Source organism: Nicotiana sylvestris, chromosome 8 (assembly GCF_000393655.2).
Source record: "Nicotiana sylvestris chromosome 8, ASM39365v2, whole genome shotgun sequence".
In the NCBI taxonomy this organism is placed as follows: Eukaryota; Viridiplantae; Streptophyta; class Magnoliopsida; order Solanales; family Solanaceae; genus Nicotiana; species Nicotiana sylvestris.
Window position 1 is genome coordinate 112,872,746 of NC_091064.1, and position 19,017 is coordinate 112,891,762.

General features: G+C 39.6%; 1 protein-coding gene across 1 annotated transcript in view; it reads right to left on the bottom strand.

Moving 5' to 3' along the window:
- Positions 1 to 637: 637 nt before the first annotated feature.
- Positions 638 to 19,017, bottom strand: part of LOC104214013 (uncharacterized) — a 29,159-nt gene continuing 10,779 nt past the window's right edge. Inside the window, exons 11-23 of the mRNA XM_009763606.2 lie at positions 18,745 to 18,930; positions 16,964 to 17,131; positions 15,709 to 15,829; positions 14,975 to 15,044; positions 13,934 to 14,021; positions 13,711 to 13,831; positions 12,568 to 12,761; positions 12,353 to 12,461; positions 11,195 to 11,350; positions 9,320 to 9,422; positions 7,958 to 8,131; positions 6,290 to 6,435; positions 638 to 988 (exon numbers count right to left, since the gene is read on the bottom strand). Coding sequence (XP_009761908.1) covers positions 795 to 988; positions 6,290 to 6,435; positions 7,958 to 8,131; positions 9,320 to 9,422; positions 11,195 to 11,350; positions 12,353 to 12,461; positions 12,568 to 12,761; positions 13,711 to 13,831; positions 13,934 to 14,021; positions 14,975 to 15,044; positions 15,709 to 15,829; positions 16,964 to 17,131; positions 18,745 to 18,930 — 1,830 coding nt within the window. The 3' untranslated portion in view covers positions 638 to 794. The remainder of the gene's footprint in view (positions 989 to 6,289; positions 6,436 to 7,957; positions 8,132 to 9,319; positions 9,423 to 11,194; positions 11,351 to 12,352; positions 12,462 to 12,567; positions 12,762 to 13,710; positions 13,832 to 13,933; positions 14,022 to 14,974; positions 15,045 to 15,708; positions 15,830 to 16,963; positions 17,132 to 18,744; positions 18,931 to 19,017) is intronic.

Below are 19,017 nucleotides of genomic sequence, written 5' to 3' on the forward strand. Positions count from 1 at the left end.
AACTTTTTGGTTCAGTTCACCAACTTGACTTGTTTGGTATTGCTACTTTCACCTAGGTTATGACTTTATTAGCACACGTTGTATATACAATGAGGGAAAAATATAAATAACATATGTTATTAACAGAAGCTTTAGGAGAAAAAGACATGATCTTGGACTTTGTTAACTGCTACATTTACACCTGAATTCTGCTTATTTTTCTTTGAGACCTTGTTTCGCAACTTAATCATTTAATGTGGGAACGTTCTTCACTTCAAGCCTTGCTTCAATAGCATCAAGAGTAATTAATTTCTATTTTCCAGAAGGATAAGAGCAACAAGAAAAAAGAAGTAGAAACTAATGGTTTGGTCCCCTTTCCAGAAGTAGCATCAAGATTGGAATTTTCGCTTCATACCCTCCACGATTGAATGCAAAGTAGGAGGCTTTTAATTGTCTTTATGACATTTACGTAGCTAGTGAAATTGTCAACTGTAGCGAGAGGCTTGCATTACTGTAATTATTTGGTCCACATACCGAAACTAATGACATTCCAGGATTATATACGTCCTTTTTTGGCTCTCTCTGTCTTTTATTCCTAGGAGGTGACTAGCGTTATTTAGGAAAACTCTATTTAGTCGTGTTTAGTTGGATCATTGAGTTCGAAACCCTAAACAGACTGCCAATGAATTTTACTGTCTTTATTCCATCTACATAGCTAGTGAAAATGTCAACTGTTCTTCAAGCCCAGAAAATGCAGAACGAACACATTGAACTACTCAGTCGTGTCTGACAAGTTCTAAATGCAGGTGAGAGCTTTAGGCTATCTTTTGCACTTCGTACTCGTGAGATATTTTAAGAGGCGATTCCTTTGAGACGGGCCTCTCTTCAGACCAGAGCTCTAAATTCACTGTTCCTGTACCCCAATGCACCATACATTTGTATACTTGATCAATATTAAACCGGTTGACCAATCCCATACCAAGACATCTATCAACAAGCATCCATTCACCTGAAAAAGAATTCACAAGTATAAGACATCAACATGGACACCGAATAGATTACTGTTAGACCCCTGACAAAGCTGATCGGCAAGCGGCACGGCAGTGGCGAGGATTTTGGCATGATGGCCTTGCCATTGGCCTACGTGCGAGGGAAAATCAACATGCAAGACAATGCGGGGGTGTTGTCAATGGCAACAAACTGTTGCTCAGACAAGTGAGACGGACTACACTTGTATTTGAGGGCTAAGTGTTAACCCCCTGACAAAGGTCCTCGGCAGGTGTGGGTTGTGGCAAGGATTTTCATGATGGCCTTGGCACACAACCTGAAAAATGGGGTAACATCATGAAGGGCTGCTCGGCATGACGGACAATGCGGGGTTGGACAAACACACCTTGAACGGAAGCAAGGGGCATTTTACTTAGATGTGCGGGTTGGCAAAACAATGGCAAGGCAATGCCATGTCAAGCAGGGGCAAAGACATGGCAAGGCAAGGCAATGCCATGTCAAGCAGGGGCAAAGACAAGGCAAGGCAAGGCAAGGCAAGGCGGGACAAGCAAAGGCAAATGATACGGACAGATTTGATCAAGTCGGGGGCGACTTGACATGGGCGGGCAGCTTTGACAATGAACGTGTGCGGCTAAGTCAGTGGATGGCGAGCTGTGACAATGACATTGGCGCGGAGCAGTGTCAAAGACAAGGTTGGGCGCAATGCCAGCCTTGGCACAAAGCAGCTGGGCGAAATCGGACCAAGCTGTGCACAAGCAGCAATTGGAAAAACATGTGCCAAGCACATGGGAAGCAGTTGGCGGTTGCAACCTCTTCTAAGACATGCTGATCATGGCCTAAAAGTGTGCCCACGTTTTTGTCCAATGTCTTAACTTGTTGCCCATCAGTTGGGGCTTTGTCAACTGATTTGTTGCCTTTAAATATTTGCCTAGGCTGTCCAAAACGGGGCAGAAACTTAGTCTAAGGCATTGTTAGCCAAAAATCGTCTAAGTCATTTTCCTAAGGGTAGGAAAACTATTTTGGGCAGGGAATTGGGGAATTCTTTGTCTTGGCCATAGGGTTGGCTTTTGTGTTCTTGTATTCACTCATTAATACAAGTTGGGAAGAAATTCCTGTATATCGTGTGCCTTTATTTACATATTTTGCTGCCTATTTTCATTTCAAGTTCAAACGTCCCTAAAAATAAAGCTAAGCGTTGGAAAGGCTGAAGTCAAGGCTGGGCTTGACTGCCGCACGGAGGTGAACCTCGGACTGTTTTCGAGTGGCACAAATCACCCCTGTGACAAGTGGTATCAGAGCGTGGCTGGATCGGGGCGAAGACACAACGTTCATTGGTTGAATTTTGTGAAGAATGGCTGGTGGCAACGCAGAACTAAGGGAAAAGGTTGCTGCATTAGAGGCACTTGTCGGAACTATTGATGGGGATCAATTTCTGACTATCTTAACTCGTCTCGCCTATCTTGAGGCCGAGATGAACAGACTGAGCGAGGAGTGCACAGATCTGAAAACGGAAAATGGGTTGCTGCGTCGTGCTGTTGGCAATGAAGAAGCACAGCGTGGGGCAGATCGTACCAAGGTCAGAATTCCGGAGCCTAAAGAGTTCAATGGCACAAGGAGTGCCAAGAAACTTGAAAACTTCCTGTGGGATATGGAACAGTACTTCCATGCTGCCAAAGTGCAAGATGAAGACAAAGTCCCCATTACGACTATGTACTTGGTGGATGATGCGAAGCTATGGTGGCGTACGCGCGTGGCAGATGATGTAAGTGCTGGTAGGCCGAAGATTGACTCTTGGGAAGGGCTGAAGAAAGAATTGAAGGATCAATTCTTTCCTAGCAATGCGGGCTGGATTGCTAGAGATCGTTTGAAGAAGTTGAAACAAACTGGAACGGTCAGGGATTACGTCAAGGATTTTAGTTCTTTGATGCTGGATATTAGCAACATGTCTGAGGAGGACAAGTTGCATAATTTCCTTTACGGGTTGCAGTCGTGGGCGCAAATGGAACTCCGAAGGCAAAATGTGAAAGATCTTCCTAGTGCCATTGCTACTGCGGATGCGTTGGGTGATTTCCGGTTGGGACAAGATGGTTCTGATTTCTCTACTACTTTAAAGTCCAAAAACGGGAACAAGGACAAGGGAAAAGAGTGGAGGAAAAACGGAAATGAAAAGGGAAATGCTATTGAGGGCAATGGCAATGAGAAGGGAAAGCAATGTGCTGGACCTTCAACAAATAAGGGACAAAACAGCAAATTTGATGGCTGTTTTATTTGCAAAGGACCACACATGGCGAGGGATTGTCCGAGAATTGAAAAGCTTTCAGCGTTGTTTGAAGAAGAAAAGAGTGAAGATGAACAAAACGAAGAAGATCATGTTCAAGCAACAGCATATTTGGGACCTATGGTGGTGCTGAAAAATGCGGAAGCTACTTCGTCGAGGACGACGAATTCTTCTGGTGGGGGTGGTTTGTTAACCCCCTGACAAAGGTCCTCGGCAGGTGTGGGTTGTGGCAAGGATTTTCATGATGGCCTTGGCACACAACCTGAAAAATGGGGCAACATCATGAAGGGCTGCTCGGCATGACGGACAATGCGGGGTTGGACAAACGCACCTTGAACGGAAGCAAGGGGCATTTTACTTAGATGTGCGGGTTGGCAAAACAATGGCAAGGCAATGCCATGTCAAGCAGGGGCAAAGACATGGCAAGGCAAGGCAATGCCATGTCAAGCAGGGGCAAAGACAAGGCAAGGCAAGGCGGGACAAGCAAAGGCAAAGGCAAATGATACGGACAGATTTGATCAAGTCGGGGGCGACTTGACATGGGCGGGCAGCTTTGACAATGAACGTGTGCGGCTAAGTCAGTGGATGGCGAGCTGTGACAATGACATTGGCGCGGAGCAGTGTCAAAGACAAGGTTGGGCGCAATGCCAGCCTTGGCACAAAGCAGCTGGGCGAAATCGGACCAAGCTGTGCACAAGCAGCAATTGGAAAAACATGTGCCAAGCACATGGGAAGCAGTTGGCGGTTGCAACCTCTTCTAAGACATGCTGATCATGGCCTAAAAGTGTGCCCACGTTTTTGTCCAATGTCTTAACTTGTTGCCCATCAGTTGGGGCTTTGTCAACTGATTTGTTGCCTTTAAATATTTGCCTAGGCTGTCCAAAACGGGGCAGAAACTTAGTCTAAGGCATTGTTAGCCAAAAATCGTCTAAGTCATTTTCCTAAGGGTAGGAAAACTATTTTGGGCAGGGAATTGGGGAATTCTTTGTCTTGGCCATAGGGTTGGCTTTTGTGTTCTTGTATTCACTCATTAATACAAGTTGGGAAGAAATTCCTGTATATCGTGTGCCTTTATTTACAGATTTTGCTGCCTATTTTCATTTCAAGTTCAAACGTCCCTAAAAATAAAACTAAGTGTTGGAAAGGCTGAAGTCAAGGCTGGGCTTGACTGCCGCACGGAGGTGAACCTCGGACTGTTTTCGAGTGGCACAAATCACCCCTGTGACACTAAGGCGTGACGGACTACACCAAAGCAAGAGTGGGCTGCGTACAAGCAAGGCCAAGACCTTGACGGAACTAGGCGGGCTGAATGGGAGCTTGACAAGGCTAAACGGGAAAGACCTCGGCGCTACAGTGAGACAGCTTAGTGCCAAGGCAGTGGCATTGGCAATGTGATGTTGCCATGACTTAGGTGAGCGGGCTGGCACCTAAGTTATTTGTGGGCAAACGACTTGGCAAAGGGAAGGGCATCAAGGCTTGGTGACTTGATGCTAAAATCAGCATTGACAACGGGCAGACTTGATCAAGTAGGGGCGACTTGACAAGAACAATCAACTGTGACAGCAGGCGGCGTGCGGCAAACAAGTTCGTGGCGATGTCAAGGAAATTTATAGCACAACGCAGCTGGATATAATGGCGTTGAGCTTGGCGCAATGCAGCTGGATATAATGGCATTGGGCCGGTCCAAGACTAGACACGAAATTGGGCAGCAGCTGGCCAAGGAAATGCGCACATGTGGTGCACATGATGCAGTTGGGCGGTTACAACCCATGTCCAGGAGTTGCTGATTAAATGGCTGAGTCTTTGCACGTTTTTGGGGCATGATCTATCATGTTCCCCACGTTTTGATCATGGGGATCATTTCCTATCAGTTGGGGGATGTCAACTGAACATAGGAAACACTTTTGGGGCTGACTACATTATATATATGTGTGCTAGCAGCCTTAAAAACGGGCTAAGTACCAACTGGTTGGGAAATGTCTGAAAGATAGGCATAGGGTTGTCTATTTTATGGCTTGAGCATGGCAAAATATGTGCCATTGCCTTGCCAAACGAGTGGCAGCACGAGTAGCCTTAGGCAGGGGCTTTTATAGGGCTGATTCGTGCAAGAGTAGGCCATTTTTGTGAGTTGGTGCCTGCCAAGGGTGGCAGCACCTTGCCTAACTCGAGATTTTCCTTTGTAATTGATTTATTATAAAAGGTTGGGAAAGTGTTCCCGTAAATCTGTGTTGCTTTTGTTTATTCCTGTTGCCTTAAATTTATTCTAAGTGTTGAACCTCGAAAGCGAACGAAAATTGGGTAAGGCTGAGGTCAAGTGGGGACTTGACTGCCGCACATCGGGCAGCATTTTCGGCGGACAGAAAACGCCCCTGTGACAATTACCACCATGGCAGCACCCAAGGGTGTCTTTTCTATTCTTCCAGTCCCATCTTACTACTATTCCCCTAAGAAGCAATGCCAGCTGAATTTACTAGTCTTACTAAGAGAGGTGGATCTAGGATTTCTAATACATGCGTGCACTAATAAAAAAAGAATGAAAAATGTATTAAGTGGGAATTGATCCCTATTCCTCTTGGTAAATAACTCAACCTTCAACCAAGTGCACCATTCAACCTTCTTGGAGCGTGGGCGCCAACAATTAATATTATACCAATTTTAGAAAATATGAACATAAAATATCTAATTTTGCGGCAAGGCCATGGGTTCACGTGCCCCATAATTTTGCCTATAAATCCGCCCCTACTTTCTAAGGTATCTTACTAATACAAAACTCACTCCAGTCTCATGGAAATTTACATATACTGACATGCATAGATCACAACCTAGTTCTGGCAGTACACTATAATCTACTTTTACTTCCTGCTGTGCTTTTAAAAGATGATATGGTTTGGCGCAGAAAATGTATCCTCTAGTCGGGCAACACCAGTTCTTTTAGAGAGATATAAACACTACAAATATGTGTGTGATAAAAATAAAAAATAAAAAAAGCTGTCCAGGTGAGCAAAAGAAAAGAGTAAAACGTACCCTTTGGGCGAAGATCTCCTTCAAACACTTGTTCTCCGGCTTCTGGCCAAAGTTCATGCTTGGACCCATTGATGGAGGTAAAGGACACATATGATTCCGTTGGGTGCAACAACGAGAACATTGGATGCACACGCAAGCACACAAGCCTATCAAAGCAAAAAACAAAGTATTGAGATGCCAAAAGCCATCAGAAATAAGAGAAGAGGGAATGAATTAAACCGAGGCTCTACACCATATAAAGCAGGGAGAGAGAGAGAGAGAGTGCGAGCACCTTTCAACCAGCTATTATAAACATGACCATCCAGAAACAAGAAAATTAACCGACAAAATAATTATTTTTGGACAGAATGAATGTTAAGACCTCTTATATATACAGCTTGTAACCAGGCTTTCCTGATTAGATAAATTATACGGATGCAAAAAATGCACAACATGATAACAATGATATCTCAATACTGTATTAGTTGGCATGCCTAAAATGACTCTGTGGAGGAAGACTAGATAAAATTGGTGTATCTGCAGAAAAAAAGCTTTCGATGACTTGATATCCCAAACAAAAGGTCAAATAGCTTCACCTAAGGCACAAAAGATGTGATCTTGGTAGAATTGCATATTAGGTTTTTAAACAAGAGTATTTCGATCCAGGCACCGGCTGTGCCCCCATATGACGTAATACGTAGCACAACCTGAACTCAGCAGGTTCTTATCAAGGCTAAATGGGTAGAGATAGTTTTAACAGGCACAAAGTTAAATGAGACTGGTAATAGTACAGTTCAATCAGCTTGATAACGGAAAAACTTTAATTTGCAATTCTTTTTATACAAAAACTGAGATAAAGTAAGAATCTTTTGCAAAGGTCACGATATATAAAACACGTTTATAGAATATTATTGAGTTTAGGAAAATGATGAAGGTCTCACAACAAGTTGGAAACAATCATAGAGAAACACATTACTTCACCAGCATTCAGAACGAGAGTAGTTTCTATGCATCTATTTTGTAAATAAAGCTATGTTCTCTCTACATATTTTATGTTCTTAATGTTTAATTAAATTCCACTATTTTAAAATTCTAAGAGTAGAGATGCTATATTTATGAATATTATGTTGTTACATCTGAATTATGCTTATTCAGTCACAAATTATTTACATTAACACCAGTACAGCATGTATACCAAATATCCTATTGCATGATAGTCAAGAATGTAATTATTTAACACCTTAGTATTGAATAAGACATCAGTACACAATTTACTCTCTCTATTTCTATATTTTTAGAATAGAATGGGAAAAGGTTGTACAAAGAAGGTAAAATCAGGTTTTCGCTATAAAACTAGGCATCACTTTGGGACGTTGCACAAAGAAAAAGTAAGCTCAATTTTGGATATACCAATGCAGATTTCATTTTAGTTTGTAATAGGCAAATATTTTAAACAATCATTCGAATTTTATCTAAATGGACTGTTAACAAACTAAAACTGATATCAGGGCTCCCCATGGATTGACCCAGCCCATATTGGGTGATAAATAAGTCACCTGACAACAGTAAAAGTTGTGATCTACGATGTTTGGAACTATGCAGCAACAGTAAGAAAATCAATATTTCAACAGGTGGGTTTAAGAGATCCTACAAGTAGTTTTCAGTAATAAGATGTAGGACAGAGCAAACCTAGAAAATCCTCCAGAACCAGCACCAACTCCGCGAGCTACAATTGCAGAATCAATGCGGAAAACCTTGGAGTTGTCTTTTGGCAAAGATATGTATCGTTCCATAACTACTCCTCCACCTATATCACCTTCCAGCCTAAGAGACTCCAACTCCCCTTCCTGTTCCAGATCCCGTCTATGAAACAGGAAGAATTTGGACAGTGAATAACGGAGAAGAAAAAGTCCCCTTACGGGTAGAATAGACAATAGTGTAATCAAAATTCTAAATTTACTATTAAGCAAATCAGGAAAGAAAATCTCCATAAATGAAGAATTACCATAAAAGACCAAATTGAACTGCATTATGAGTTGGAACAGAAATGAAGAAGGTTCTAACATGCATCGGGTACAATTTTGAGAAATATATGCCCCCCTCTCTACGTGAAAAACATAATCAATTTTTCCAAGTATGTTTTCCATATTAAAAGCTAGAAACTACCACTGCTACCCAACATTACCCAATTCAAATCCATATTTTCACCTTAAGATGATTAACATATCAGAAGCCAAACACTTGACCCTTCTTGATATTTAAAACAGTACACCAATTCTCTAAAAATGAGACCAAGGAAAATCACTACCAGGATATTTAAAAAAATTGTTGTAATATCTCCTGGATTTGAGTCGAGAACAATCCAGCAAAATTTCATTACCTAATATAAGACACTCTCTGATGATTGATTCCATACATAGCCGGTTGAGAAGTTTAACGATCAAAAGAATTCGTTCACAGATTAATGTACTATGTATAAAACTATAGCTGAATTTTCTTTTCCTGTTTCCACATCAGAAATCCATTTCTACTTATATCCACATAAAATTCAATTTTCAAACCTAGTTTCACTATGAGATGAGTAAACCATTCCAGGATATACAAAAAGAAGTTGACCCTACAAGGCTGCTGGTTTTTCTCTTTTACGTTTCAAATGGGAAGTATAAGAGAAAACTTCACCTTACCCAGATTTCAGGTCAATTTATCTCATGCTTTTCGTTGCTTTCACATTTTGGAGCTGTTAATTTTGAAGTTCAGCTACACTTAATTTTCTTTCCTTCGGACCGCAGAGACATGCACAACTTTCTATCAGGCGAGGAGATAAAGTCTCCCTTATAATTGAATTGCAAAAGATTTAAGTACCATTTTCTTCAATGAAAATAGGAAAGTTGAATTCACACACGCATCATTTTCAGTTTTCCATTTTTGATCAGTGAAGAATAAAATCATCGTCAATACTAGAACTTGACTAATACTAATTTCTTTTCTCTATGTAGCAAATAGAAACTATTTGAAACATATGCTAGAGTGAGGAACTTCTTATTTACTTACTCAATAACTGAATACTCCTCAGTACATCCAGGTGATCTGTATTCACGGCCACTATATTCTTCGTACCCATTTTTTTCCACTCGGCTATGAAGCCATTGAGTTCCTGTTACAGGGAAAATAGATGAATAAGACAGTATATATATTCGACATTTCTGCTGCTATCAGTACTTTACCGAAGCCTATAGGTTTCCAAAAGATGGGCAGAACAGGGGAGCAATTTAGTTGGACAGAGATGCAAAGTACAGAGCAGAGAAACAGATAAGAGCTCAGACAGCAATGCTCCCTATAGCAACACAAAGGATAAAAAATATTTAACAGATAAAGGCTCTTTTATTAGATCAGAAGATGGAAACACCATTCATTTATCTAGACTCTTTTCAACAACTGACACTTAAGGATATGGAGAACTATAAGGAATCTGTGGCCAAACCTTGCTGTCAAACTTCAACTCAAAGTAAGAGATGGAAGGAAAACTCTCTTTTGGGAAGATAACTGGTTAGGTATTGGTTGTCTTATGAACCTTTTTCCTGACATTTATGCTCTGAATCAACAACACAGACCACAGTACACCATCTTAGAGGGACAAATGCTTGGAACCTCACCCTCAGAAGACCTTTACATGACTGGGAGCTTCCCAGAATTACAGATTTTTTCAATACTCTGGAGCTATGCAATGGATTACAGGAGGGAGATGACACACTTAGATGGTGCCAAAACAGCAGCGGAGTGTACACGTCAGCTCAGCCTACAAATACCTAAACCAAGATGGTGGACAAGTCAACCTATGGCCTTGGAAACACATCTGGAGGGTCAAAATACCATACAAAGTGGCATGTTTTGTCTGGGAGGTGTGAAATCACGTGCTTACAGCTGGTAGCTAGAGAAACAGTTTTAACAGATGATAACTTGAGGAAAAGGGGAATACAAATCTGTTCGAGATGTTACTTATGTGGTCAAGAGGTAGAACCAATCAGCCATCTGTTTCTACATTGTAGAGTGACTAGTCAGTTGTGGGACTTATTCGTCAACCTCAGAGGCATTAGATGGTCAATGCCAGGAAGAACATCTGAACTATTGTCAAGCTGGAATGAAGGGGGGAAGTGCACTGCCTCCAACAAAGACAGATGGAAAATTGTCCCTGCAACTATTTGGTGGACAATATGGAAGGAGAGGAACGCAAGATGTTTTGAGGATTCAACTAGTTCTATTCAGAAAATTAAGATGAATTGTATTCTTCGTTTTTGCTTTTTGTGTAAAGCAGAATACAGTGTTGACTTAAGAGTCAATTCTACAGGTCCTAGACTCCTTGTAAGATGAGCAAGGATTAGAATAGGGAGCTCTGTAGGCTTTTGTAAACTTTTTTTGGCTTCCAGCACAACCTTTGTGCTGAAGATTGATTAATACAAACATACCTGTTACATTGTCAAAAAAAAAAGATGGAAACACCATTTCTCTATTCAAACTTTGTCGAATGAATAACTGAAGGACCCACTGTTCAGATAAGTGAAAGATTATATGTTGATTAAACTGAACCAGTTTACAATGACAATCAAAATCCTTTAGTGTCAGTTGTTGAAAAGAGTCTAGATAAATGAATGGTTGGTAGTATCAAGAGACAATAAGTGAGCATGTTTAGCTTAGATTCTGATTAAACGGTCATTTGGGACGACTAAAAGAACCTTCCCAAGATACCTAACATCACCCATTTAAGCAGTGTCCAGCATTTGTCAGGTTACAGATCCACCGATGTTTCAAATAAAGGGACACTTACAATAAATGCACATGAATAAGCTTGACGAATACCAGCGAAAATGCAAAGAAAGTGAAAGTTTATCGAATTACTGAAGGAAAAAATAACTATGGAGCTCACAATACCTGAAGGAATATGGTCCATAGAAAGGATTCTACCACCTATCCAAGGGACCACTTGTAGCTCCCAATCACCACTCTTCAGAACAACGGGGGTCCTTGAAAGTTCTACTCCCTTGTGTCCAGAGACAGTCTCCACTTCTGGTATACGTTTAGCACTTTCTGCAATTAATTTTCAGCAAGGAACCAACACTTTCTGTAAATTTTGAAACAAAAAAAAACTACTTGCATGGGAAGAAGTTGAAGTAAAAAGGATAAGATGGCATAGAATTGGTAGACATATAAAACAGACATCAAAAGTAAGAAACCCAATTCCTCTGCAAATCTGTAAGGCATGATAATTGTAAAAACCAGCTATTTAGTTCTCGTCGATACAGAACACACTACATCCAACAGCTGATAACGAGGTCCCATGTAGTGTTTTCAAAAAAATCATCACATAATTCTAACCTCACTGCCCTGAAAAACATGAAAAATGGCAGACCTGCAAAGGATTTTCCCTTCTATCCTCCTCCGAGACTCCATGTTTTCAAGATTTACTCATTAAAGGCTGGCCCAATCACTAAATCTATTTGATTACAAACAGCGGCAGCCAGAAGAAATGTAGAATTTTCGATCAGAAATTAAAATACGTGTTTTTCAATAAGAGAGATATTAAATAACCTTTAAGTTGGTAGCTGTTTCAGGCATCTATGGGTGATACATTAAAAGAATTTGGAAAACATTTTACCAAATCATGCTTTTTAATTGAAATGGATCCTAATGATTCTCTCTAAAATTCAGAATCTTTTATCTTTATACGTAAATAAGAATTTTAATAAAAGTAGAAATACTGTAGCATTCTCTAAGCATCTGCATCCAGCACAGACGAAGCACCAAAAATGGTTGATGCCAGTGTTGTCGTTAAAGAATTAAATAGAAGTTTTAAGACATGCTGGGCTGCGTTGAACATGAACCACAGGGAGTTTCCAGCGGGTGTAGGTGTCTGACTTGAGTACTTCTTTTAAACATACCTAAGATTGGATATTGTGAAATACGTTCTGCACATATGTCATTTAATTTGATGAGATATCCACGTGTGATGCAAATCCAAGAAAGAGTTATGCAGTAAGTTAGAGAAAGAACTAAATAAGCAAAGCAGGACATGTGGAAGAGCAGGTTTACCCAGACGATTTCTGTACTTCTCTTCACTTGCAGAAACCAAATTGGATACATCAGTTTCTGATGGCATTGCTACTTGTACAATCTCTCCATCAGAACCCCAAGCTTCAAGCTGGATAAGGGGAACCATAGCAAACAATCACCAATTAAACATGTCTGTCTTAAATGGTCTCTCCTTTTCCCTAAAGCTAATATATGTGAGGCAGGAGGAAACATACCATAGCACCTTTACCAAGCAATATCCTGACATGCAACCGGCGGTTTGGCCTACTCCATTTTCCTTCTGTTTTGGAGATTCGCACAGTAACAACAGAAGACTGAAGCTCAGCAACATATGTTGTCAAAAGGTATCCACCTTCACTATATTCATATCCATCACCATCATCTTCGAATAGAAGACCTTCAGCTTTACCTGAAATTGCAAAAGTATGAGTGATGCTGAGTGCTATAGCTGCCAAAGAACTCTTTTCCCTTTCACTGCCTCTTGTCACCGTTGTTGTACAATGCGCCAATGATCCCACGATCAAGAGAAAGTACTAAATAAACTACCATTAAACTTGTAAAAGAATAGATGCATAGAGCAGCAAACAAAAACATTCAGGAGAAAGCAAAAGAGTCACTGAGAAGTCTAAAGTCTTTCTCTTTGCTTGATTACACAAATTCCAATGTCAGTGCACTCTTCCCTTTATCCCCCAAGTTCCACCAGTGTCCTAGCTCTGTCATTCTTATTCGGGATAACATATCCTAGAATGTACCACAAAAAAATTCATTCTTCCTAGCCCTACTAGCCTATCTTTATTAACCTTTACTGAATTAAGACCCGCCATCTCATGATAACTTCATGAATCCTTTCCTTTTATCAAGGACATATTGGTGCATCAGCCCAATTCACTACACTATCAATGTTGCATACCTGTTTTAACAAGATAAAGTTAATATAGGTACATGCATGTGTGCTACCCAGATGATAGCATTTTTTATTTCCTGTATCATTGGAAGCAATCTTCACTGGCACACACGGAATTCCTCATATCAGCGAATTATCTTACGATCAAGAAACAGGAAGAAAAGGGAAGAAAGAAATAAATACTCCATACCACACTATACACTATACACTCTACAGTGACCACAACTAATTCTAGAACATGTGCCAAAATCAGATTAAAGTAGGCATCTATTATGGAAAAGTTGTCCCGTTTCGCTCTTAAATTCAAATAAAATAATTTCTTATTGATCCCTGATAATTGCTAAACCAACTAAAGCTAGTTAACCATAATCCACCCCACCCCACCCCCCACCCCCCCAAAAAAAAAAAAATGGGAGTCAACTTCACTAGTATAACCAAAAAGATAGAAATTTACCATTTTCATCCAAGGCGACGAGTAATGTTAAATCATCACTCGGATTAGCTTGACCCACATGCTGATAAAGTGGACCGACAGGGATGATCGATCCACCAAGCAAATATAATGCAGGCAAATCCTAAAATTTTGGGAGGAACAAGAACAAAGATAATAAAAAGCAAATTAAAGTACTGATAATCCATAAAGTGGTACTATGTGTCCAGTTCCCAAGAATAAATACCGGATGTGAATCTTCAAAGTCAAAACTCAACCATGTGCCTTTTGGTAGCTTGTGCTGAATTGTACCCAATTCCTCACCACGCTGAGTGCTGCTCAAGTACAACATACATTAGTATATGCATGCACAGGACAGATTAAACCATCCACACTGATCCAGAAATATGAAGATTGATAAATGGACCTTGGGCCTAACTCAACCCCAAAAGCTAGCTCAAGAGGTGAGGATTTCCCAAATCCATATAAGGAGACCACACATCCCCTTCATTGTCGATGTGGGACTCAACAAAGATAAGGACGTAAACGTGGATCAGGTTAAGGCTAAATGAAGCAAATCTCTCCATCTATCTCAACTGCATCATAAAGGATCATCAGTTAGCAATATCGCGTTCACACTTCTCTGTCAGTCACCTCTATGCATGCCAATTGCCTCATGAATGTGGAGGTGCTTGAGGGAGGTCATTTGGGAAGTGAAAACGAAGATTAATCCATCAGATTATTGGATGATACGCAAATCTATGAAATCAATTTTCACAAATAGATAACAGACTATGTTGCATGAAAGAAAGAGGTTTTGCATGATAATGTTAGTATTGTCTCTAAAACCTGCTACCAAACACTTGGCAAATGGTAAAAGAAATTGCCTTTTAGGCTTACAGTTATTAGAGCAAAATTTAAACCACAATAGCCTGTATTATTTATTTACTACAGAGCCGAATATATAATATCTTAACTGTTTTCTGACCATAATATAAACTGCCCTTTTTTCTCCTTTGACTAGTAACTAAGTTTACATAGCCACCTAGTGGAACCAGCAAAACATTTTGTTTTGCCCCCTTAATCTACTTTTTTGGATTAAAATGATAAAACCAAAAGATGTGCTTAATCTTTTCTCATCTCATGAGAAAGACAGTTAGCTACAAAGTTGATTGATGGACATTAGGAATCTTAACAATGCGTATATTGTAGAATGCAAACGAAGAAACCACCTACACAGAGTTCTACAATCACCTACTAATGCATCTGTGAAGAAAAAGAATTAAACCTTGCATATATAAGAATCGGTCCCAGCAAAAACGAGTTCTCGTGTTTCCTTAACTCAGGGTCTTTTGGATCTGCAAGAGTAAGCGACTAATTACCACGAAATTGATGTTGTTCAATTTAAGCAGTGTTTAAGACATAATTAAGTAAATAAAAGTGAGTTCTCTCTAATAGCTTAAGTTTGTAGATAAGATGGTTACACACTTCAACATGGTATCAGAGCAGGCAGAGGTCCTAGGTTCGAGGCTCACCGCCACCCAATATCAAAAAAAAATTCCACGTACTTGGCTCATCAAAAAGAATCAACTCCGCACGTGAGGGGGCATATTGAAGACATAATTAAGTAAATAAAAGTGTGTTTTTTCTAATAGCTTAAGCTTTTAGATGGGATGGACACACACTTCAACAAACAGTAATAGATTAGATACTATCGATAGGGAAAGGAACTCGTAAAGAAACCAAATCCTTAATTAGAAATGTCTAAGTTGTTCTCGGATTAAGTGACTTGCACAAAGTCTGCAACCATAGACCAGATTTTCCTTTTTGGGCTTTACAGAAAGTAAACAAGAAATTTCTAAACTGATGACAACTCAACATTTGAAAATTCTGTTCAAATGATTATCCAGCCAAAACTGCATAAATCCTGTACAATTTGACTATCTTGTCCACTATCAGCCATGCTTTCATGCACATATATTGTGGACCTAAAAATATTTTGATCGGTGATGAGAAATTTACCAGCAAAAAAGATAGGTGTGGCCACTGGTGTACCCCTCGTGTGTGCCAAATAAAAGAGGGTGTAAATGTGTGGCAAAAGACGGTAGCGCCGCTCCAATGCTATGCGACAAACTTCCTCACACTGTTAGAGATGTAAGGTCCCAAGTCAAATCAGATGTCTTATACCAAAATCAAATAAGAAGTTTTACATACAGAAAAGACATGAAAAAAGTATACTATTATTCTGGTTAATTATCTTGAATACGCTTAAGAAACTAGATTAATCCAGTCTGCACAATTTAGCCATATCCAAGTGTATTCATCTTCATAAATTTCCAAGAGTAAATATGAAAAGAGGGAGATCAGCAACAAGACCGCAAGGGAATGTCAACAGAAAAGAATGCTATAGCACAACTAGGACAATCATCAACCCAGAATTCAGGAAATGAGGTAACCAGAAACTGAAGTTTATCAGAAGAAGAGGGTATGTCCGCAACTCCTCGTTCTTTTTTTGTTTAAGATACCATTCAACTAGACGAAGCAATGGAATTCTTGAACAAAGCTATCTAGAAAGCAATGGTTAACAATTCAAATGTACATGCAGTTATAAAATCCACTTTTCTCCAAGAACCAACATACTAAGCTTGCATCAAAATTGTAAGAATTAATGCAAATAAAATGGATATATTACATTGCTATAGAAAGTCAAATCCGTTAGAGTGATTGTACAGATTTGTATCTCCGGAGTTAATAACAGGGATTTGTACCTCTAGAATGATTGCAGTTTTTTGTATATTTAATTAGTTAGAGATATTCTAGAAAAGAATTTGATATAAATAGAGAAGATTTGTAATCATCCATGCAATCAAAGTGCGATATAGAATCACATTTTTGGTATCCCGATTCCTGAGCATACATGCCAACTATTATTGTATCAGTGTCATGAACCTGGTACTATAATCTACATGTTTGAAGTTTCAGAATAAGGATCAGGAGTATTTGAGACAGTTATTGCTTAGGAACTTGGTTAGCCATTGAAACTATAACAGGCATTGAGAGTGCACGCGCTTGAAGAAATGAATGAGTCTAACTTGAAAACTCAAACTCCCGTCAGGGACCAGTTCACACTCTGAAACATATGCAAAACTTTCATGCTTGACATAATCAGATGGGATCTTTCAGACCAAGCCACAGGATATGACACAGTTAAATAAGTCATTTGACAAAATAGAACTTTCAAATAGTTGACTACTCATTGCTACAGAAAAGAGCAAACCTCTTCCCCAAATGACCAAGGCTCATGATCATTTGTGTCAGCCTCCGAATGCGCACGGCAAAAGGGAAACAGGGAACTAACACCCATCCACCTTCCAAACATCCGAGGAGTTGCATTTCCAGCAAAGCCACCTATATCTGGTCCAGTAAGTGGTTGGCCACTGAGCCCCTGAACATAAAATTTCCCTCATCGGAAGAGTACAATGCGCCAAACCATTACAATGCTAAATGAAACTGCTACTGTTACTTATGAAGCATGCATACTTAATATGTATGTACAACACACACACACACACACGGCATGGAGATTAATTGTGCGAAATTTGACTATACTAAAGAGCAAAAGAGATTTTTTGTATCACGTGAAAATAAATGCCATGATCCATATAGGTGATATCTACTAGTGGGAATAGGATTTAGTCTTTCTAGAGAACTTATAATAATAATATTATTATTATTATCACTATTATTTATAAATATTTAACTTATTTTTCACTTTAATTTTATTTGATATAATGAGGACATGATTTGAGCTTAAATGAGAGAAGTAAGGATTAATATAGCCGACCCCAACTTGTTTGGAACCGAGGTGTAGTTGTTGTTCTTGTGTGATAGGGCAATATGGCATCTACCATCTTTGCATTGAAATAACCATGTCCTAAGTAGCACAGGCATGGAACCAAGACAGGAATTAAATACTAATATCTGCAACATTTTTTGTAGCCATAATCTACTATAGCATAACACATCAAGGACATGTCTCATGGATACTTTATCAACTTTAAAGTTCAGTCGACAAAAGCGAGCAGTTCATTAACTAAAAGATCATCAAAACACATTATCAATTGTCCTACTCTCTTAGCAGACTTCACCATTTTTGTAATTGATATAGGCGAGGTCAAACAAAAACTATTGAAGACTCCATTTTAGTAGATCCTTCATAATGCAACAACCACGTTTGTTCTTAAAATTTTAGTTGAAGCATACCTAAGAAGCAAGAAGCAGTGCCCTGTTGGAGTCTGCTTAATTGAAATGAAACATATTAACAAATTAAATAACAACAACAAAGAGACACGGTTGGATTAGTGTCGGACACGGGTACAAGCGGTGGCAGGCGGTGAGGGACGAACTCGTATACAACACATTTGATTGGTAGTGCTTGCCATTCCATGTCAAATAGGACGCAATCATGCTTACCATGTGTGGGTTTCTCTAATTGATAGAAAACCTGAATTTTTAAACAGATACCTGTACCCAGTGCTTGGACCTGAGAGCTGTAACAAAGCCTCAAGAACCACAACACTAGAGTATGTTTCAACATTGTGGCAGGGATGGAACTGTTGCTAATCAAAAAAATTGCCTTGTGCATCCTAAGGATTATGTTGATACTTTTTACTAGTAGTAAGCATTAACCTTGAATCATAATGATCGAACCTCTATAGATCAGACATCTTTTATTGGAACAAATTGAAGCTTTACAGATAGACATTCTATAGATTTTCTGGAAGCGAAGGTATTGGTTATCCATGAGGACTAATAAAGGAAACAGGTAACTACAACTTTTGAATTTCTAATATGGTGAATCATATGAATGCACCTCACAAGTTGCAAAGATAACCACTAAATTACTAACCTGCTAGAACAAAACCTCCAACTGTATTCCCCAGATTTTGAGTTCAAAAGTTAAGTTACCTTTCAGGAACTTCCCAAAATAAAATCAAACGTAAAAGCCTGCATCTGATATAAACTTAAAAGCATAAGTGATCATACTTAGCTACTAACCAGTTGAAGAACCATCGGGATACTCATATGCAAGTGCTCCCATGTAGAAAGGTTATCCCCTGTCCATGTAGCAGCGTACTTTTGGCTACCCACGAACCCAGCACGTGTGAGAACAAAAGGGCGTTTATTTCCATTAGCTAGCTTCATTCCTTCATAGGTTGATCTTGCCATGAGCATGCCATAAACCTTAAAATGCAGTCAAGCCAACTATAAGCATATTGCATTACAAAAGGCAAAGGAGCAGGGGTATCATCAGCAAGCACATCAAGTACA